We start from the raw sequence: 22800 nt of genomic DNA, 5'->3' as shown, positions 1-22800 counted from the left end.
AACTTTTTAGTTTTATCATGGACTAGGTCCATGGTTTACTGAAAATTGACACACACACAAAAAAAAAAACTATTGAGTTCGTGGAACAGTTATCATTTATTTATGTAGGCCTACACACTGAGGCCCCAAGTTATTTTTTTAATACCTTCATGGTGAAATATGCATATATGAGATGAATAACCTCATAAATAGGCCAAAACACATGCAGTAAAAACATTGTTTCAATTTTTATACAACGCCGATTAGGCTACTATTAGTATTAATTATTAATAGGCCCTATATATTTTGTCCTTTTTATTACGCAAGCTGTAACAGTTAAAAATAAACATGAAAATGATATTAATGATATAGCAAACACTTGTTTATAATATCAAACAACCACTTTAAAATTCATATAGTAACCAGTGTTGCAGAAAATTTTATGAACATTTTTTTTACCGTGTAGTGATATAGGCATCTTGGCCTACGGTCTAGGTCCAATTTATTTTGCAAATTGATCACTGCATGTACATGTAGTCATGATCAAGTTCCTCTTGTCTTGAATTCGCACACACGATGCTCGCGCGGGATCGATCGGCATGCACGCAAATCAGCTGGCCTGGCGCAGGCGATCGCGACGACTGTAGTATAGGTCATGTTTTGTAACCTTTGCATTGGGAGTAATATTCATTGCATGTGTTGTGTTATAATTCATTTTCACACGAAACATGTATACCATTCTCGTTTGCAGCTTGAGAGTTCGAGATGGCAAGTCGATCTAAAACCCATCAACCTGTAAAATACAAATCTAAACGGGTTTGTGAGGAGAAATTTGACTGCGACGGATCGAATGCTAGCTACGAATGCTTGAATTGCGGAACAAGACAGTGCGAACATTGTGAGCAACTTCTGCACAAACCAGAGAGACCAAAATTTGCAAGTCATATTAGACGAAAAATTGAGCAACTTCCTTGCGCTGTTGAATGTGCCCTGTGCCCATATAACCCTGCAGAATTTTCCTGCTTGGAGTGTAGAACTGTGATTTGTCAAGACTGTAATAAGGAATATCATCGAGGGAAGTTAACTGGACATCGACGCACTCCGCTACCAAAACAAAAACAAAACAAAGAGGTGGCCAGTGATACGACACATGCACAACAAAGCCCGACGAGCGAGATGAATCCATCAAAATCTTCGCCAGAAAACTGTCTGCCCCTCTCTCCATTTCTCGATTCTTTGAGTGAGCCAACGCCATGTGAAATCAAGGAGAGGCAAACTACAATCTTAACTGGGGATATTTCATCATCTTCGACTGGATTAAACCTTATTGATGAGTTAACGTTGGACTCTGATTTCCACAGTTTGACAATGCTGGATAAGAAACCTTCGCTATCTACTCCGGATGACAACGATATAGAAAGAGATGAATTTTTGTCTTTGGAAAGTGTAAGCAGTGGCCAGGGTGGACCGAAATCATTGGAATTTCTCTCGGGACACTTTGAGAGCTTGGAGAAACCCTCTATTGCACAATCGAATGCAATAGCCATACCCAAGGCTCCAGAGAGCAATGTAAACAGAAGTGCAGGTGGTTGCATGACAGTGACTCACAGAACCACACGGGCTCACGGCAAACCCGGAAGTGGTAGGAATGTAAACAAACATGGTGCAGGAGCGGTGCATGGTGGTCATGGGGAGAGAGTTGTGACATCATCAGGGAATCCCCAAGGCAGTCACCCCAAAACAGAGGACATTCAAAGCAACCAACCATTTCTGGACCAGACTTCGTCTCCAAGTCCGAGGCATTCTGAGTTCTTCAGGTCCAATTCTGGCTCCGGGGAGTGGACCCCTTCTCAGGGCCAACCGTTGTCACACAGTTTGGAGAGTTCTGGAGGCCGGAAGAGGATGGAAGCGATTGTGAAACCTGTAGGGAGTGTGAAGGCTGTACCATCATCACCCAGAGAGAAACAAGTGGAGAGCAAAAAGAAGACTCCCTCATCACCACAACCACCACCACCACCAGTGAATGAGCTTGCTGACTTGGAAGCTGCTGAAGATGAGATTGATCTTGTTGATCCTAACCATGCGAAGGGCTTTCTACTTGTTGATGATTCAGAGACACTTCAGGTAATTAATCTTCTGACTTTTTTCTAAAGCAAATTAAGCAAACTCTATATTATTTATTTTATAATATATTTTTTCAATGTGGATTGCTTTCACAAGAGGAACTCTTTCCAATTCAGATTTTTTTAAATGTATATTTTCTGAATAAGTACAAGCCATGAAATCACACCCTCTTAAAACTTGACTGCATTTTTATTTTCATTAAAAAAAAGGGGGCATGGATGATTTTCCTGTACATGTAGTTTATCATTTTTAGGTACTTGCCTTGGGGGTAACTACATGTAATACATGTATCCTGGATGTGGTAATTTTATTTTAGTTACTTTCCTGGGGATAATTATTCTTTCATTTTTATTGAAAATTATTGGGTAATGGAGGTACCAAAAAATATCAACAAAGTCAGACTCTAATTGTGGCAGGTTTGCCTCAGAACCCGAAAGTGATTTTTGTCTCACCTGCGAAGCAGAGTGAGACTATATAGGCGCCGCTTTTCCGACGGCGGCGGCGGCGTCAACATCAAATCTTAACCTGAGGTTAAGTTTTTGAAATGACATCATAACTTAGAAAGTATATGGACCTAGTTCATGAAACTTGGCCATAAGGTTAATCAAGTATTACTGAACATCCTATTAAAGTTTCATATCACATGACCAAGGTCAAAGGTCATTTAGGGTCAATGAACTTAGACCATGTTGGAGGAATCAACATCGAAATGTTAACCTGAGGTTAAGTTTTTGAAATGTCATCATAACTTAGAAAATATATGGACCTAGTTCATGAAACTTACACATAAGGTTAATCAAGTATCACTGAACATCCTGCATGAGTTTCACGTCACATGACCAAGGTCAAAGGTCATTTAGGGTCAATGAACTTTGGCCGAATTGGGGATATCTGTTGAATTCCCATCATAACTTTAAAAGTTTATGGATCTGATTCATGAAACTTGGACATAATAGTAATCAAGCATCACTGAATATTTTGTGCAAGTTTCAGGTCTCATGATTAAGGTCAAAGGTCATTTAGGGTCAATGAACTTTGGCCGAATTGGGGGTATCTGTTGAATTACCATCATAACTTTGAAAGTTTATTAGTCTAGTTCACTAAACTTGGACATATGAGTAATCAAATATCACTGAACATCCTGTGCGCGTTTCAGGTCACATGACCAAGGTCAAAGGTCAATGAACTTTGGCCGAATTGGGTGTATCTGTTGATTTACCATCAAAACTTTGAAAGTTTATGGATCTGATTCATGAAACTTGTACATAAGAGTAATCAAGTATCACTGAACATCCTGTGTGAGTTTCAGGTCACATGATCAAGGTCAAAGGTCATGTAAGGTCAATGAACTTTGGCCATGATGAGGTTTTTTGTTGAATAACCATCATATCTCTGTAAGTTTATTGGTCTCGTTCATAAAAAGTGGACATAAGAGTAACCATGTATCACTGAACATCTTGTGCGAGTTAGAGTAGTATTCAAAGTCAGCACTGCTGCTATATTGAACCGCATGATGCAGGTGAGACGGCCAGAGGCATTCCACTTGTTTGTTTTAGAGAAGACTCGTAATTATGACTATTGATTGCTTCATCTTAGACCAAAAGTTTCAGTCTCTGTATTTGGTTGTTCCGTTGAACTGTGTTGGCTCCAGTAAAATGTCAGAAATTGTTATTTTTGTTAAATAATTCCCCAATTCTAAGCGACTCCTATTCCTGTCTACATGTAGCTTCATCTCTGCTTGTTTATATTAGACAAACATCTTGTCTGACACCCTTGAACTCTAAAAAGTTGTTGCTATGTCATGGCAATACAGTGCCTTGCCTGAACAATGCTTTAGAAGCAATTTTCATGCATTCATTAATGTTTTGGTGGCAGCGGTGGGATTTGCACAGTCTGCATTTAGGATTACTGTGTTGTGCTGATTAAAACAATGTTTTGCTTTGTGATTTTCATACAATTATGCAATTTCAAAGTAAATGTGAAAATGTTATTTGTTAAGATGAAAATGATATTGTTAAGAGGAAAATGATATTTATTCATATTGAGAAAAGGAAATTATATTTTATCATACATGTACATACATAGTGTGAATTATATTATGCTAAGAGATATTAATCCAAATTTAAAATCTTAAGAAAAAAAGTAATATCTTGCACTTATTTCTAGATTGAATCTTTGAGAACATTTGAATTTAAAGGGATGCTTTTGAACTTAACTTTTGAGCTTAAAGGGATGCTGTGGGCTGAAAATATTCAATTCACAGAGCAAAATTTCATTGAAATCTGATAACAAAATAGGGAATTTATTTAATTTTAAACTGTAGCAATATATTGTAAAAACATTTTTATGCACCTCAATGCCTCATTATGAATATTTATAAGATGGGCTGATGATGTCACATTCCCATAACTGATTCCCACTTTCCTTTTTCTTAAACCTTTATACTGCAAAGTTAGAACAATGCAGTTGTGTCTGCAGTCAAGTTTCCAGGTCTATCTTGTACTGTACGTTGTCTTCCTAGCTTGGATAAATTGCTGTACTGCATCTGTGCTATTTATGCTTTGCTGTGCCAATACAGTGACTAAATCACTATTCCCATGTGTGAACATAATGCCACACAGACCAAAGCTTGCCTAGTTTTGTTTTGTTATAATGTTATTACATGAAATTATAATTGTGTGAACTGTGAATGATATATCTTTCTTATGGCTATGCACAGCAATATAATGCAGTTAAATCAATTGTTATTCCAATATTTTTGTTCTGGAAGGAAAATTTTTGAATAAACCTCATTTCATATAATAAAATACAAAAGAATAAATGGGGATATGACATGATCAGTTTGCTCATTGAATATTCATGAAGGCATGCCTACATGTAGAACTGTTTCACCGGAATCTTTAAATGCCATGAATATGTTTTTTTTCCATGTTTTGATCCAATTTTCAGTGTTTTGTTTGTCTGATTTTTCTTAATCTGTTCAAATCATATTATTTTCAATCTGGAGTACCATACTGATATTATTTTGTCTTTTTAAAATATTTGTCAGTTGAAATTGAATTTGAAATGAAAATTTCAGACTAAATTGTTTTGTAAAGGATGTATTTTTGCCCCAAGAGTCAACATTATGTGTTTAGAGTACAATTTTCGCGAGGTGTGGGAGGTGGGGCTGTACTAAACCCAACGATGTAGGTAAAGGTAAAACCGACGACCGACGTCCATGACATAATTAAAATATTGCTGTACAAGAATCGTTTTGTTTCCAATACTTGTTAAGGGTAGGGTTTCATCACAAGCCTATACATGTACTTGTTAAGGGGTGCATTTTGGAATACGGAAAATACGTGTTTAGGGTGCATTTCGAGACCCCATGGTCGCGCATGGTATCCACAAGTCAATGGAAGTGCCCCCCCACCCCAGGCAGAAAAATCAAGAATGTAGACAAAGCTGAACTAAATACCAAAGTTGGAAGTACTTTGTAAATAGAATAATAGTCCGACAGCATAATCTCATTTTCTAAACTGAAATAGCTTTAATCAATTCATCCATTGTTTGCGATTCAGGTAAATTCAGCAGAAGCGTTGGTGGAGAAATTAAAGTGCGAGTTGAAGACACCTGTCAAAGTAATCTCCATCTTTGGGAACACAGGAGATGGTAAATCTCACACCCTCAACCACACCTTCTTTGGAGGGCAGGAAGTGTTCCACACCTCCCCGACCCAGGAGTCCTGCACCATCGGCGTTTGGGTAGCCTACGACGAAAGAACCAACATCATCGTTGTGGACACGGAAGGCTTGCTAGGGGTATCCAGCAACGAGAACAAACGCACCAGACTCCTGCTGAAGGTGATAGCCATCTCCGACGTCGTCATCTATCGCACGAGGGCCGATAGGCTGCACCGAGATCTCTTCCAGTTTCTGGGCGATGCGTCAAAGGCATACCTGAAACATTTCACTCCAGAGCTGAAAGTGACTTTGGAGAAGTGTAAAATTAAAGGACCCGTGTCGACCCTCGGACCAGCAGTGATCGTTTTCCATGAAACTACTCATACATTACCACTAGGAGCTGGTAAGCTTGCATTTTGTGGATTACACACTGTTTGTTAGTCGTGTACCGTTACATGTTGTGCTGTAACTGGTATTATCATCGGTTGTTAAATTCTAACATTTCAACATGATGATGGTGATAGTGATTGATGATGACGACGATGGTGATGATAATGAGGATAATGAGGATAATGGTGATGGTGGTCGTGATAATGAGGATAGTGATCTGATGGTGGTTGTTGATGATGATATTGATTATGATGATAATTTATTTGTATTGTGCTTCCAAATCATGTATTATTTCCAAAGTCTTTACCATTTATTAAGTGTACCTTATTTCATTTTTCTCTTTAAAGGTAATATGCACATATTTTGGCATAAATAAGAATGCACAACGTCCAAATAGCTATCTTTATAACAATGTGTACAATTGTTTAACCCATACACGTACACCTGCCTTAAATATAAAGTACAGATTTCTGTTTCTGTTTGTGTTTGTGGTAACTCCCGTAGGAACTCGGCAGGACAGCTGGTATATAACCAATTACCTTGGAAACATTTTACGTCTAGGTTAATCAGCCATAGTGGCTGACGTAATAGACGACAGATATCACTCTTGGGCCTTTTTATCAAAGTGGAGACAATGGCAGAGTTGGGATTCGAACTCACAACCTTGCGATTATGAGTCCAATGCTCTAACCACTGGACCACACGACCCATGTGAGAATGCAGCGTCTGAGAATGCAACGTCTGAGAATGCAACAGATTTTATACAATATTTCAATTTCACCTAGCCAGGAATATATCATTGTTTTTATGGAAGATTCAGAAGATAAGATAGTAATTTATGTTTTGACAGAAGCTGGAAGAAATAACAGGTGCCTTTTGGGTGATACTGATACAACATTCACTCCAGTCTTCATAATGGCATAGGGTTAGAGTAGGGTGCTACATAAGCACTTGCCTGATTGCTCGGGGCAAGTAAAAGTTGGGCAAGTGTTTTGAGATAAAGACCAAAACTTCTTGCCTGATTGGGCAAGCAAAATTCACACAGTAGAAAGCAAAATTCTCACAGTAGAATGACCAAAATTATGGTCAATTATATGATATTGACCCTAATTTTGGTTATGGCAGGCATGGTAAAATCACTTCGGAAAACAAAATGCAATAGGAAGGTAGATCAGCCATGTCAAAAGAGAGAAAAAGGTCAATGGTTAATATAAATCCACAAAACTTTCTTTCGAAGGGATAAAACCTTAAAAAAAAAAAATTCGGGCAAGTGAAATATTTAGATTTTTTGGCCAAATATTTAAAAATTTACTTGCCGGACCGGGCAAGCGCTTCTCAAAAGTTATGTACAATGTGCATGTAGCACCCTGGTTAGAGTCAGGACTGTAATAGAGTTTTAGGTTCCGAATAATGTAAAGGTAAGGATTAGGGTTTATTAGTTTTGGAGGTAAGATTTTATGTTTTGCTTAATGTGCATTTGTTTCATCGGAGCAATCGTCACTGGAGAAATGTCATGGAACTGCCTTGTGGTCACTCATCACTTGTGGGAACAAAGGATCGCAAAATGGGTTTGAGCTTGCATAATCAACCCGAATATTGTTGAATGTGGCTTGGATGCAATCTGCATTGAATCATGTACAATGAATTTATCAAATTAGTATTAATTAAATATAAATCGTGGAAGAGGTTCACGGTACACCATGTGTAAAGTCCTGAGGGACTGAGATAAGAAAGGTGGATTTTACCAGATAGGTCCATGATTTTACACATGGTGTAAGCTTCTTCCACAATTGCTCATACCACCATGCAAACCTTTATTACATCATCCTAATTCAATATTTTACAGACAGTGATACAATGTACATACATCTACAGTTTATGCAGCTTAGTGGAAACAATCATACTAAATGAAAATAAATCAATGAGAGAATATTACTGAAAAATTTGACTTCCTTGTTTCAAGATGAGCTACATGCTATTTTGTATCAATGTGTCTGTCTTTTTGTAGTCGTTATGTAGTAGCCCTTTTGAAAAATGGTTGAAAAACTGCAAATTTTGTCCATTTATGACAAACTCCATCTCTAAGCAATTGAAACGGCTCAAAATCTGCATAATTGACAAAATTCACAATTTTTACGCCCATTTCACAGAGCTGGGTTTATTGTGATTGTTTATCAGTTTGCTTGGAATGTTTTTTTTTTATAAATAAACTAGACTTTCATTTTAGAGGGTACCATTGATATTTGATAATGTCACTCACTCCTTGAAGAAGTGGGCTATGTTGAAGTTAAGCTTCAAGTATAAATCTTTGAAGTCCTGTCCTCTGAAAAAACATATTCCTTATATCCAGGGGTGGGGGCACTTCCATTGATGAATAGGCATGCTCAATTTTCTGTTTCGTGAACGCAGAACAGAAAAAGGGAGCAAAAATTTCAATTCAATTTTGTGTTTTTCAAAGGAAAAACTGAAACTTGAAATATGTAAAAAAGAGTAGGCCTAAACGGAAAAATTAACCTTTTTCTGTTTCCCGTTTTCTTATATTTGTTCTTGAATCAAAATATTGAAAATTTAATGTTTTTCTGTTTTAAATCTCGAAAATCGAATAAATTTTCACCCAATATTTTGTTTTTGCTTCTTCCGTTTCGAAATCAGAAAACCAATTATCTAACAGTAGCTTGATTACATACGTAACATGCCCAATCTTGAAAGAGAGATCCTTTTTACGCATTTCTTTGGTCGTGCCTGGTATCCACCCGTCAAAGTGGCCTCTGGGCTCATATCCCTCTAATTGTAGTCTCAGCATAGTCCTCCAAATCTCATCTTCCTCCTCACATTACTCTTCCTGTTGCCAGTTCAACCACAGAGAAGCACTGGAGGGCTCAAGTCGGCGGATACTCTCCTCCAGGAGCGCTTCAAGGAGCACGGGTGCCACATGGATGCCTTCAGCTGTGTCCAGTACATTGGTATCCAGACCATCAAGCCTCCGACCAACTTCAAGCCCCTGAAAGAGGCCATCCTGACCCATGTTTACAACAGCACCGTTCGGTCACCGAGGTCACCCCAAGTTGTATACCACGCACTGAAGGTGAGAAGTGGTACAAGTTTTGATGCAGCATCAGAGCTTGAATTAAATTTCAATATTTCTTTAATAGGGCAAGGCCATTTTTTGTATGGCACATTTCTGTATTCCAACATGAATTGGACAAAATTCAAAATTATCCTAGGACAATAAAAAAACGCATCAAGGCCATTTAATAGGGCATCCACAGCCATAAACTTTATTCTTCAATTCCTGTAATCTCTACAGAATTCTGAGAAACGAGTGATTTTTATCATTTTGTTTAGAAAGATAATTTGACACACAGCTGTACTTTTCTTTCAACCCCAGAATATGACATTAATAGCTGCTCATGGCATCCCAGTCATATAATTAATGTGCAAGTTGAATTAGGACCACTGCCCTTGCCCCCCCCCCCAAAAAAAAAAAATCACGACCAAGGAACAAAAAGAAAGAAAAAAGATAGAATGGTGAAATATGATGTTATTTTCTGAATATTATGTCAAAAGCTATTACAAAATTTGATTTTTGTAATGAAAAATGTCAAAATTTTTGCTCGCTCGCAACTTTAAAAAAATTTTGTACGCCATATCTGGGCCCCCTCAAAATCTTTGTCTCATTATGCCACTGATTAGGATTTTAAATAGTTTAAAGAGAATTTAAGTTTTTTAACCAGGATGTTTACAGAGAAAATCACATTTTATAATATTGTTGCAATTTCCAACTTTTAATAAATAATAGTTTAAGAGAAATCAACCAAGAAGTAAAAAAAGAAATAGAAATACTTGGTTATATACAGGGTAAATGATTTTATTTGTTTTGATATGATTAAAACTTTTACAATTTCACTGGAAAAGCATGTGTGCAAATTATCTTGAATTCCTTCTTTATGATTGCAGGGCCTGAATGATAAGTTCAGTGGTGCAATCGACCGTGAGGTTCCATCTCCGTTCCCCGACGAGTACTTCACCTGTTCCACCCGATGCCTCTCCTGCAACGCTCGTTGTACTAACACCATGAACCACATCCAGGATAACATCATACATGAGAACCTGTCGCGCTGTAAATATCAGCATCAGTTTGATAACAGGGTCTACATATGCAAGGTAATACCCCTTTCATAAACCCAATTATGCGGCTAATAGCAGCATAATTTGGTCGTAAAATTGGAGGAGGAAAAGAGTAATCCGCATTATTTTGATGCTGCTATTATCCGCATAATAGCAGCATCGGGACAAGATTTTGAGTTTATGAACACATTTCCAAATAATGCGGATAATTGCCATGGTGCGGTCACAAGGTCACCCTTTTCCAACACAACCGCATCGGAGGGGGCGTGTCCAGTTGTCATGACGATTATCCGCCTTTTTCAGGACGAGCGCTTGTAAAAATAATGCGGCTTATTTTCGGAGTTTGTGAATGCAATTTTTATTGAATTATCCGCATTACTCTTAGGCGGCTAATTGGAGGATAGGTTTGTGAAAAGGGTATAAGTCATTGGGTGATTTCAAAACCTCTTCTGAGAGAACTCCACTGGTTGCCTGTACGTCAAAGAATTTCATTCCAAATTCTGTTGATTGTATATCAATCATTAATCGGTCAAGCCCCACATTACATTACAGAATTACTCAAACTTAAAACCCAATCACACAGTCGAAGCTCGCGGAGTACCACAGATAAATTATTGTTTCAGATCCCATTTCACAAAACAAAAGTCACACTTGGTGATCGTGCATTTGCACTTGCTGCCCCCAAACTATGGAATAGCCTGCCTAATAAGAAGCTTTCCGTCCTTGGCTCTCTTCAAATCAAAATTAAAAACATATCTCTTTAGTTAAGAAAATATGCTGTGTAGACACAAGTAAAAAGAGCTCTGAACAAGCACAGCTGAATATATCCATATAAAAGCTGCGCTATATAAATTAATGCTTTGTATTATAAAAAATGTGATACTTTTTTTGTAATCCCACATGTGTTCAGAAGTGTACATTGTAGGTTACTAGTCTATTAAAGCAATCTGATTCACACAACATAAACTGTTGACTTCCGGTACTTGTATTAGTACATTGCAATGGTGTTTTGTTTAGTTTTGCCATATGGAATCATCTACTTTGAAATGTAAACAACAAAGACCATCATGCAGCTTAGATTGATTCACCCTTTTTAATATGTGTGCTAATCCAAAGTCTACGGTGAAGGTGACATAGAGATAAGAAGAAATGCTGATAAGTAATAGACCTGTTTCTTCGGTCATTGCAAGAAAAAAAAAACTTAAAGGAGTTTCATAATCAGTGCTTAACACGTTGTGTTACTGTAGAATAATGTTATGCTTGCTACCTGGTGACACAGATTGAAACTTCCCATATATTTTTTTCTGTATGAGTGTATGACTGAGGTACATGAGTAATGGTAGTAAACATGTGATCCTTACAAGGTGGATGATAAATGTTGTCTCAAAGTGAACAAATGATTGAAAGTTAACTACTAGTATTGAATTGTCAAGTGAACCATTGTGATGAATAAAGACCTTTATTTCAAGAATACCCATATGCCAGAGGTTATTCTGTTTCTGTCTGTGATATTCCATACCAGACCAGTGTCCCGTAACACAAAGGTTAGAGATTGATTGTAGGCCTACACTTGATTTTCACGATTGATTGTACATGTACATTGTAGTCAATGGAATCAATTGTAGAAAAATGTTCTACGATCATTGCTAAGTTTTGTGTTATGGGCCCAAGGTGGGTGTCTTTAAGAACAACTTGTGATCCTTTCTTGTGGTAAAGGGTATAATCATTCGCGATGGTTCAGCGCGTTAGAATGGTTCACCAGACGTTTTTAAAGTCGCTCTTAATTTACGAACAGCTTTATGAAACGGCCCCCTGGGCCCTGCTTCATAAACATTACTGTTATGGTAACTTTGCAATTTTGCAAACTTTGCAATGGCAATTACCATGGTGGTGTGGTGACCATTCATAACAATCAAGGACTCTATGAAAGTTACCATTGGATGGCTAAATTACCATAATGGTGACCTTTATGCAACACGGCCCTGGCCTTCCCACAGTTGGGTACCAACTTGAAATATAATGAGAATGTAAGGTCCTCGGCTAAGCAAGGAGTTTCCTGCTCCTGCCCATGCTGGAGGCAGCATACATTCCTCTTACTGACCCCATATTTTTGCTGCCAGGGGGCCGTTTCATAAAGCTGTTCGTAAGTTAAGAGCGACTTTAAGTACGACTGGTGATCCTTTGTTATGCGCTAAACCGTTGCCAATGAATATACTATTTACCACAAGAAAGGATCGCCAGTCATTCTTAAAGTCGCTCTTAACTTACGAACAGCTTTATGAAACACCCACCAGAAGGAGTTCCTAGGACCCCTTGTAGTATTCAAGCTAATGCTTCAATAAAGGGCTGTTTACTAGCCTAATTTGTTTTACCTTGATTAATTTGTTTTACTGTGACAGCAAATCACAGCCTGTCGTTTAGCATCCTTGGATCTATTACACATTTTGATTCGTTCACCTGTTCTGTTTAGTTATGCAATATTACTTCAGTATGTCCATTTTCAATGCTATTTTCTCTTACAATATTTGTCTTTTCTCTTCTAATACAGAGCTGCTATCAGGGTGGGCAAGAGGTAGTAGTAGTACCAAAGATGTGTTCAGCTACCGATAACTCCTGGATGGGCATGATCAAATATGCAGTCTCGGGGTAAGTTTACTTTTATATATCACAAAGAGTTGATAAAGGGGAATTTTTACCTGATGTTACGTTGGTTTTGATAAAAACAAACACAAATATAGAAAGCATTGAATATTTGTGAAGGTTTGATGCAAAATAGGAGAGGGTTAGAATGTATGAATCTTTACGCTTTGTTTTGCTGACATCAGGGGCCGGTTGCAGAAAGAGTTGCGTTTAAACGCAAGTCAAAAAATCAATCGCAAGTCAAAAATGCGCACTGTTGATATGTTGAAAATCAAGTTACGCATGATTTTTGGAGTTGCGATTGATTGCAACTCTTTCTGCGACGGGACCCTGATGCGAGCAATGCTCTGTGTCATAAGATAATATGAATTCCATGAACTCTCTTTTTTTAATGGGTCAGCCCCACTTTATATTTCTCTCAAGATAACTGCTGCATTTGTAATGAAATAACTTTCTTTTTGAATTTTATGCAATGGATTTCCAACTGTGAACAAATCTACTGATTTCTCCATGTATTATCATTTCAAATGTCTGTATGCCATATTGCCATTTAAAATTTTCAAGAGGTCACTTTTATTTATTATTGGTTTTTGTTTGTTGACGTACTTTTGATTAGGTTTGTGTTGGAATGTCCCCACTGTGGTGTTATCTATCGTAGCCGGCAGTATTGGTATGGCAACCAGGAACCGGAGATGGAAGCAGTCAGAACAGAGATTCGACATGTTTGGCCTGGGGTATGTTACCTTTGTCAACCAAAATTCAGAAAAAAGTTATCATACGGGCAAGTCAAAACAAACAAGATCATGGTTTGAATAAGTATGTTACTACAAATTCCATCAAAATCATATGTCAAATAAAGAAAATTATTTCGCTTGCTTTCTACAAAATAGTTATTTGGTAACACTGATATTCAAATTGGAGTGTCAATTGAATCAAACGCTCAATTTTTTTCTTTTATTGTATGAATTTTACAGTATTTAAGATTTGACAATAAGGAAGCATTTTGATTAAATCATAATAGATTGTAATTAACGAGGAATCAATCAAACTGTATTTCACATTATGATTAGGAAGAAAAAGAAGATATTTCATATTTCACATAATGAAATGCAAAATAGATAGAGACTGGGTGATGTCTTCGATATTACAAGTCATTGTTTATCTCAGACTTTGTTTGGAAAACATTGATCTAAATGACTATACAAGTAACCCATATAGTTTGTCCTGGGAGCTGTTTCACAAAGATTTAAGTATGACTTAGAGTCGCACTTAAATGCCTAGTTGGGCGTGGTACAAAAGCCATGACTGCATTGGTCAGATCATGCAAAGAGGATGCGCACTACTGCATATGTTTGTACATTATTGTACAGAGAATCAGAAATATGCAATGCAGTTTGCCTATTTAGCATATTCTTATTCATGTGCTTCATACCTTTGTAAAGCTCAGTCTCAAAGTCTTAGCCCCTTTGTAATTTCTAAATTCTGATCCCTATTGGATATTAGGATAATTGAGATAAAACATTCTATTCCATACATTATTGATTGCTTTCCTACAGGGTAGTACAGTGCTGCAAGGGACTCACAACGCAGGGCGACGCCTGCTGGATGGAATACACCAGGTAGTGGATGTAGTCAGCAGTGTCAGTGCTAAACCTACAACTATGATGTCACAATGGATGATGGATCAGATCGCGCCTCCGTACTGGAGACCAAATGCTGAGATCACGGTGAGATTCCAATTTTGCCCCCCCCCTTTTTTTCCAACATCACTGTTTTACTAGTATTCACTTTGACTGCGTAATGAATGCCAATGATAGATAATGAACTTCATGTCACATTGTCACTGACCTCCCAATCTTTTTATTCTGTTGAGGTGCCCATGATATTAATGTTCTTTCTTCTTTTCTCCTCCCTATTCAAGACCAACGTAAACAGTCAGTGAACTTCATCATTAATGACCCCACCTTCCAACTTGTATTAGATCTTGTTTGATGAATTCTTTCTTTTTAATCTTGGTTAGTCTCTCTTTCCTTCCCATTCACCACATTGTCAATTTGTTCCTTATAAATACCTGTTTTCTATTTAAAAAAAAATTAGGTGTCTATACCCCAAATTGGCCAAAATTTGAAGAAAAAAATGCCCCCGTCATTACTTTGTAAATTACTCTTTATAAACTTCCTTCAACAATGTAACTTTATGCCATCTCATTGTCAATCACAGTTTAATACAAGAGTTTTTCCACCTTGGTTACTTGATTGATTTAGTCTCTTGTATATACAACCTGTTTTATTGTACATAACAATGATAACAATGATCTAAATTGAATATAGAAAAATTCTAACTAATAAATAAAAACTGTACTCAGAGTTCTATTTCTGTCTTTTTACTGAATGATGTAGTGATAATGGATCTAGTAAGATCATTCCTAAACCCGGTAGCCAGTATCAAATATGCCATTTTTCACACCTATATCACAGCCATGCTTTCCCCGCTTAGAATCTCAGGCATCTCTGCAATGCCCAAGACTTAATGCCATTGTCCATACCTATAGTTTAACAATGAGCATTTAAAGGGTCAAAGTATGAGTTCTGTATACATTTTATTCCTGAGGTTTGCAGGACCTATAGTTTCATGCTTTTGCGGTAATTTTTCCACATCGTAGGAAATTGAATAGAAAATCGGCTATGTTTTAAAGTTCATTCAAGTTTAAGTGTATACAGTGGTAATTATTGGGTAGGCTACCCTGAAAATATTGTAGCATAGTGAGTTGTGCCAGTACCTTGAAATATATTGTTTAGTTCGATTGTAAGGGACATTATATTTGGAGAAGTATTTTGAGAAGTAAGTCTGTTCGCTGGTAGCTGCGATGACGTGCAGTTGTAAGATGTAAGCTGAATAAAATTGCAAGTTACATGTATCTTCACCAATGATCTCCCATGTTGCATTCTTTGTGGTGGTGTGAGCGAGTGATTTGACATGATTTTGGAGGAATGAGAGAGAGAGAGAGAACGGTCTCTTGTCGCACAGTGTATTTTCGTTAGAGAATCTGCCGAAAATGAGACGCATGAGTAATGAGAAGCATGGACAAACCGAATAAAGAGGTATTAGGCTCTACATATGAAAGTATAATCATATATCCCTTTGTCAATCCACCAGGCCTGCCATAGATGCGGCAAGAAGTTTGACGAGACGGAGAAGTTACATCACTGCAGGGAATGCGGGGAGGGATTCTGTGACGAGTGCTCACAGCATCAGCTACCGGTCCCGGAGAGAGGCTGGGGACCCAAGCCTGTCAGGGTCTGTGATGGATGCTTTCAAAAGAAGACATCGGGTAGGAGCTTTTGCTATTCATAATGCATGTGGGCACGTTGTGCCTTTAATGTGGCGTCAATCCTGAGAGATTGGTTGACCACCGTTGGTTGACCACACCATGCGTTAATCACCACCCCTGTTTCTCTTTTAAAGTTATCACAAACCTCATTTAAACGCTACAGTTCTGCAGGGATGACGTGGCATATGCTCGTGCGACATTTGCTCTGGTCCTAATATCTCAGTATCTCAGCAGGCATAGGGTTAAAGTTAAGATTTTAGTGTTTTTCAGAATAATGTAAACATTATAATTAGGAATTATATAGTTTTTGAGGTTTGGTTTTGTGTTTGGCTTAACTTGGAAATTTTCCATCGGAGCAATCGTCGCCTGAGCAAACGTCCTGGAACCCTCCTGGAGTCACGCTTGTAGATCAAGTGATCAATCCTTGATCTTATCTGCACTTGGGATTCATTGTTGATTCAAATAGTTAATGTTGAATATTTCTAACAATTTTTTTTTTTTCTGTGGAAAAGTTTTCAACTCATAAGGAAAAGAAGGCTTCTCAATATAATGCATGTATGAAGATTCGCACAAATTGAAACTGTATATTTTGAACATTTTACTGCACTTTCCCATGGGAAATGCTGCTTCTTTCCTATTTATGAGCAGCCCTCCCTATTTTCCAGTTACTTGGGGTGGGAGGTTTTCGCATGCTGTCAGGAATTCATATTGTTGTATTCACGATAGGATAGTTGTACCTGATTGTTTCTTTCAACCAAGTATTGTAGAATGCACCGTTGTTTTCCTTGCCCTAGATGTTGGTGGTGGGAAGATGCCTGCAGTGGATGATCTCCAAGCCGAGTTAGAGAGTGCAATGAATGATGAGCCGCAGCCGGTCATGGCCAGGAAGGTCGGAGAGGTCCTCCAGACAACCTTGGGTGTCCTCGGAACTGCAGTCAACTACCCTGCAGGTGAGATTCCATTCCAATTCAATTCATTTATTTGACATCCTCTAAAAACATACAAACATGTGTACAAGTATACAACAACAAAGGAGTAAAAGAATTGAAATCACAGTATAAGCAATAAAAAATGGTAGAAATATAAACGAAATGAAAAGAAATGTAGCGGATGTAGGAAGTCTGAAAGGCCATTGACCTGTCAAAGCTGACTCCCTTGATTACTGCATTATGGTACGATTAAAAACACAAATACAAGATTAGATTTAATCATCAAATCATTCATATATGGATCAGTCAATGATCATGGCAATAAGGGAATAATAATGGATATGATATCTTGACACATTACTTAGAACACACTTTAGACATGCTATATCATTAGCAGTTTAGAGCGTGATGTCTAATGCATTGGGAGCGGAGAATAAATCAAAATTGATGATTTTGCATACTTTTCCCCGTATAAGCCATAGTACAGATATATATGCTGTGGTTCGATGATTTGACAGGTATTCATTAAATGAAGGAATTGGTAAATCTATGAAGATTTCTTGAAATGATATAAATAATTTTTCAAAACTCAAGTGAAACTATTATTTTATTTGAACATTTGAAGCTGGAAATTTCCATGACAGTATTACCTCATAGAATGATATGAACGGACACCTCCCTTGAAACACTTAAAGCAGACAAGAAAGATGGTCTATATGGGCCTGTTAAGTTACCGTTGTGACTGTAACATCAAATGGTAATTTCCGTAGAAACGCTGCTCAGCGGCCAATCAAAAATGAATCATTTCATGGAAATTACCATCAGATTGCAAAATTACCATGATAATAAATATTAGTACATATTTTGTCAGGAGATGCAGTCTTTATGGACAGAGGTTCTTTCTTTATTAATGTCAATGAAGTAGGTAAATCGGTATTCTGGGTTATGGGTTATATCAGTCAGTATTATTGAAAGTTGAACAGGAGGTGGAAAATATTCTACAGCTTCACTTTATCAAGTTTTTAATCCATTTACAATTATAGCATTGTATATACTATTTTGAAGTGTGTATGTGTGTGTATGGATGAATCCTTGCATATATGTAGTATTGAGTTGGAGAATACCTTTTACTAATTTGGGGATACCTGGTAATGCATATTAGATGATTGGACCACTGTCTCTTGAAGTTTGTAATCCTGCAAATGCTGTTATCTATCTATGCTCATTATTAAAGGCTTCATGCAACAGATTACATAACAATTAGGTCATCTTAGTTGGAGCGAGTCTAGAATATATGTGTAAGAAACATTTATTTTGTTCAGATGTAGGTATGTCAAACTTTGTCCAACACGGAGTGAATACATTATCAGGAGATGCAGTCCTCGTGGACAGAGGTTCTTTATTAATGTCAATGAAGTAGGTAAATCTGTATTCTGTTTTAATCCACCAGGTATGTTGATCGAGGCTGCCAGGCCGGCATACTGGATCCCTGACAGCGAGATCACACACTGCATAGCCTGCAAGGAGGAGTTCACCCCCAAGCTGAAGATCCACCACTGCAGAGGCTGCGGGCAAGGTGTGTGCGTCGACTGCTCCGCGAGCAGGCGACCGGTGCCCTCTAGAGGCTGGGACATGCCAGTCAGGGTGTGCAGCCTGTGCAATGCCAAGGAAGGACAACTCTGAAATGCTGTGCGGGGATGGATGGATGGATGGGGAAAGGCGTGGGTGGGATTCCAAATTGCTCATGCGCCACCCATCCTAGCATCGTACTGTCCTTACTGTGTGATCCTAAAAGCTAAGCATGACTTAAGTCCCTGCATTTTTAAATGCAATACTTAATGCTGGCTTGAATGGCAACAAGAGCAGAGTGAAGCTACCCAGTGGATACTGGCAGCAACTTTCAGCCTCTTGTTAGTCACCAGACATTTTGAGTATTGTGGCTCTTTTTCCAGTGGCATAGAGCAGTTTATATTGCAGAGTAAGCTCAAAGAGTCAAGATAGGTTGAAAAGGCTTAATCGATGAAACATATTTTGAAAGGCCTTCGAGATATTTTACTGTTGCCTTGTAGAACAAATTAAAAGACGGAGGCAAACGACGTGACATGGTGAGTGTCGCGACTGGTCACTCATAACAACTAACATCACCTAACTAACCATTTTGATAGATGAAGTATGAAGTATGGTTATGGGGTCACAACCATTGACCCATCACACACTCATCAAGTTATGGGTTATATTAGTCAGTATTATTGAAAGTTGAACAGGAGGTGGAAAATATTCAACAGCGTCACTTTATCAATTTTTCAATCCATTTACAATTATAGCAATGTGTAAACTATTTTGAGGTGTACGGTATATGTGTGTGTATGGATGAATCCTTGCATATATATAGTATGGAGTTGCAGAATACCTTTCACTAATTTGGGGATACCTGGTAATGCATATTAGATGATTGGACCACTGTCTCTTGAAGTCTGTAATCCTGCAAATGCCGTTATCTATCTATGCTCATTATTAAAGGCTTCATGAAACAGATTACATAACAATTACGACATCTTCGTTGGAGTGATTCTAGACTATACGTATAAGAAACATTTATTTTGTTCAGATGTTGGTATGTCAAACTTTGTCCAACACGGAGTGTATACATTTGAAAAGCATCCATCAGTTTCTCCAGGCTTCAATTTAAGTTCTGAGTAGGGACATGCCGGTGGATACAAAATACAGTTCTCCAAAGTTACGCAAAGATTTCCTCAAGGAAGTGTTTCAATGATCTCTAGTTCGCTTAAATTTGATGAATTCGTTCATTAATTTTCCTTTTCTTAGGATCATCTATTGAAAGATTTCTTAGTATTGTTCGCTTCTGTGATAAGTAATTTCACATCCCATTGGAAGTCAGATTTCCATTAAAGAATATCACAGTCGTTTTTTTCTTCTTTTAAGTTATAGATGTTGACATAACCAGTTTATCAGTTATTCTCTGATGGTGATTCAATTTTACTTTCAAGTGCAATATTCTGTAGATATAATGGACATGAATAATTATAGATGACCACTCATTATTAAACTTGCCATTAATTTTTGAGTAGTTTCAATTGTTTTATATATTTTAATGAAATGGATGCAGTTGATATGAAATTGATGAAAAAAAAAGAATTTCATTGTTACATGCATATTAGTATTGATGAAAAGAAAATCATTGTTACATGCATAGTAAGTGTAACACACAGATTAAGTCATGCTGTAACTTGTTTACACAAATTTTCAGCATTTTATTGGGATAATTTGCTAACATTTTGTGATTTCTCATATATGTGTCATAGGTATGTGTCATATATTTTCAAATAAAAAAATGCAAGGTGAATTGGGGAGAATCAAGAATGTTCCTGTTTTGTGTATTTTCATTATGTATGAATATCCATATATTGAAGCAGAAGAAACTGTATATTTCAACGACTGAAAGGTTTGCCGAGATAGACATGTGTAAAGTATATTACAAACAAATGATCTGTATCTGCAAATGTGTGGTGTAATAGCTTGGGTGATTGAAAAACTGTGGCTCTGAGAACAAAAAGCATATCGTTATGAATCTCTATTCTATTGGAACTAGATAGTCCTCATAGAAAGCCTATTCAAAATGCAGAATTCACTAATTGCACTTGCCTTAGGTGAAGAAAAGAAAAACAACAAAAAGCTACACATTGCTTTTGTATGAAAGTACATGTATATTTCTACCTACTTAGTATAAGAATACACATACTTGAAATTGAAAAGATGCTTGTTGGGCTTTGTTCCACTTGCTAGTTCAGTGTGAAATATACACTTTCATCACTTAATATTTTTTTGTGTCATTGTGGATAATGAAATGCTAATATAACTCACATACATCTCACTTTTAAATGTCACTCAATCGCATCATTACAACACTCGTGCAAATATCGAAGGAATTGCTAGCTTAAACCATAAGCTACACATCATTTACATGTAATGGAAGCATCATTGTTTAGCGATTTTGACTCTGTCCTTGCAATGAGAGGGTTGTGTCGTGTGGTCTAATCCCACCACAGTCTAGTGTCCTTAGGCAAAGGCGTCAATCCACACTTTGCCACCCAGGTTTAAATGGGTACCCGGAAGGATGCGAAACCCTATGTAGTATGCCTAGCAATTGAGTCTTGGAACTTAGAATGCTCCCCGGGGAATATAGAAAGCGCTTACTTTTTTGTGGGGGCATGTCAGGATCCAATGACCGAGGTTAACTGCTTAGGGACGTTCCGATGTATTAAGCGCTATATAAAAGTGGATAATTATTAGTTAGAACCCTTGTTCTAACTTCTTTATAAATTCTTCAGTAGATACATGTAAATTTATTTTGTTTTTTTCAGATTATTTCAAATGGTATCATTCCTTTTTTGTTTCTGTCTTTTATTTCCAGTTTCACTTGAATGTTGCTTAATTACTTTCATTTTTATTATTTCATTGTGTGCTTAGGCATTATATTTTCACATGATCTTCAAGGGGGGGGGGGGTTCATATGAAATGAGGAAATGGGCTTTTAATATATTGCAATCTGGTTGATAGAACAAATATGAAATGAATATTTCTAAGAATGGTTTACTTTCAATAACACCCATGAATACTAATCTCCATGACTTCATATCTTCCTTCTGCATTATTTTAGCCCCATTAATTGTTTTGGAAGAGCTTTTATTTTGAAAGCTTTATACCTCGGTCACATCTGCTTTATGTCTGCCGTACGGCAAGTCGAAAACAGTTGTTTAAAAAATTTTTTACCAGCTATATATAGTGGGGTTTGAATAAAAATGAAAAAAATGACTCTTTTCGACTTCCCGTACAGCTGCCGTGGCAAATGTGACCGAGGTAATAGTAATGGAATATTTTGGTTATCAAACAAATGTCGTTCATAGCAATGTACCTTGCTGTTTTGATGCGGATTCTTTAACAGGGGAAACATTAGAATATTACCAGGGCCCTATCTTATAGAGATCAAACTCAACTATGGAAATCCAACAATGTCATAATTTTTCATACTGGAAATTAGCACAGTGCCCTCCGGAAACAAAGGCCGGGAAGAACACTGACTTGTATGATGCACGGATGAGTATATACAGACCTGCCAACCAGTATGTTTTTGCAACCAAAATATGGCAGTACGTGTTTTCTTTAAAAAATGTTTTTGATAAAAAAATCGTAATTTATTGAGAAAAATCATCTTTATATGTCTCTATTTCATAAAACTTACACAAATATGGTTATTAGATCGATGTAATTTCAGGTAACTTGTTTTTTTTTTTCAATCATTTTGTTAAAACCAGGGTGAAATATACACGTGTTTAATGTTTTTTTTTCATCTGCAAGAGCTGTGTGCATTTTAGCTTTCATGCAGCTTGAGCGCCGCGATTAGCAAGTGCACCACGCCTTTTATTATGCAATACACTTTTTTTATGGAAAAACACTTTTTTAATCACAGAATACACTTTTTCATTGCCAGAGGTTGGCAGGTCTGTATTTATCATATTCATGGAACACTTTGATCAGATATGCATTCTAGATGTTCCAGTTGCTGGCTTTCTATAGTTACTACAGATATATCTAT

At 37.2% G+C, this 22800-nt stretch overlaps 1 protein-coding gene across 1 annotated transcript; it reads left to right on the top strand.

Annotated features, from left to right (window-relative positions):
- Window positions 1-544: 544 nt before the first annotated feature.
- On the top strand, window positions 545-22268 carry LOC121418343 (zinc finger FYVE domain-containing protein 1-like). Its single transcript, XM_041612157.1, has 10 exons — window positions 545-2103; window positions 5667-6171; window positions 9011-9243; window positions 10116-10322; window positions 12835-12932; window positions 13543-13660; window positions 14483-14653; window positions 16083-16257; window positions 17052-17207; window positions 18637-22268. Exons 1-10 carry the CDS (start codon window positions 745-747, stop codon window positions 18867-18869), a joined length of 3255 nt encoding a protein of 1084 aa, XP_041468091.1. The 5' UTR covers window positions 545-744; the 3' UTR covers window positions 18870-22268.
- The last annotated feature ends 532 nt before the right edge of the window (window positions 22269-22800 follow it).

This window comes from Lytechinus variegatus, chromosome 7 (assembly GCF_018143015.1).
Source record: "Lytechinus variegatus isolate NC3 chromosome 7, Lvar_3.0, whole genome shotgun sequence".
NCBI lineage: Eukaryota > Metazoa > Echinodermata > Echinoidea > Temnopleuroida > Toxopneustidae > Lytechinus > Lytechinus variegatus.
Note: the sequence above shows the minus strand (reverse complement) of the source record. Positions and strands in the feature narration are given on the sequence as shown.

What these genes read in the sequence shown, in the direction of transcription:
- LOC121418343 (XM_041612157.1), top strand. Translation starts at nt 745, where the DNA reads ATGGCAAGTCGATCTAAAACCCATCAACCTGTAAAATACAAATCTAAA. An exon ending in ATCAAATATGCAGTCTCGGG is followed by an intron (nt 12,933 to 13,542) that starts GTAAGTTTACTT and finishes ACTTTTGATTAG; the next exon opens with GTTTGTGTTGGAATGTCCCC. An exon ending in TTCGACATGTTTGGCCTGGG is followed by an intron (nt 13,661 to 14,482) that starts GTATGTTACCTT and finishes GCTTTCCTACAG; the next exon opens with GGTAGTACAGTGCTGCAAGG.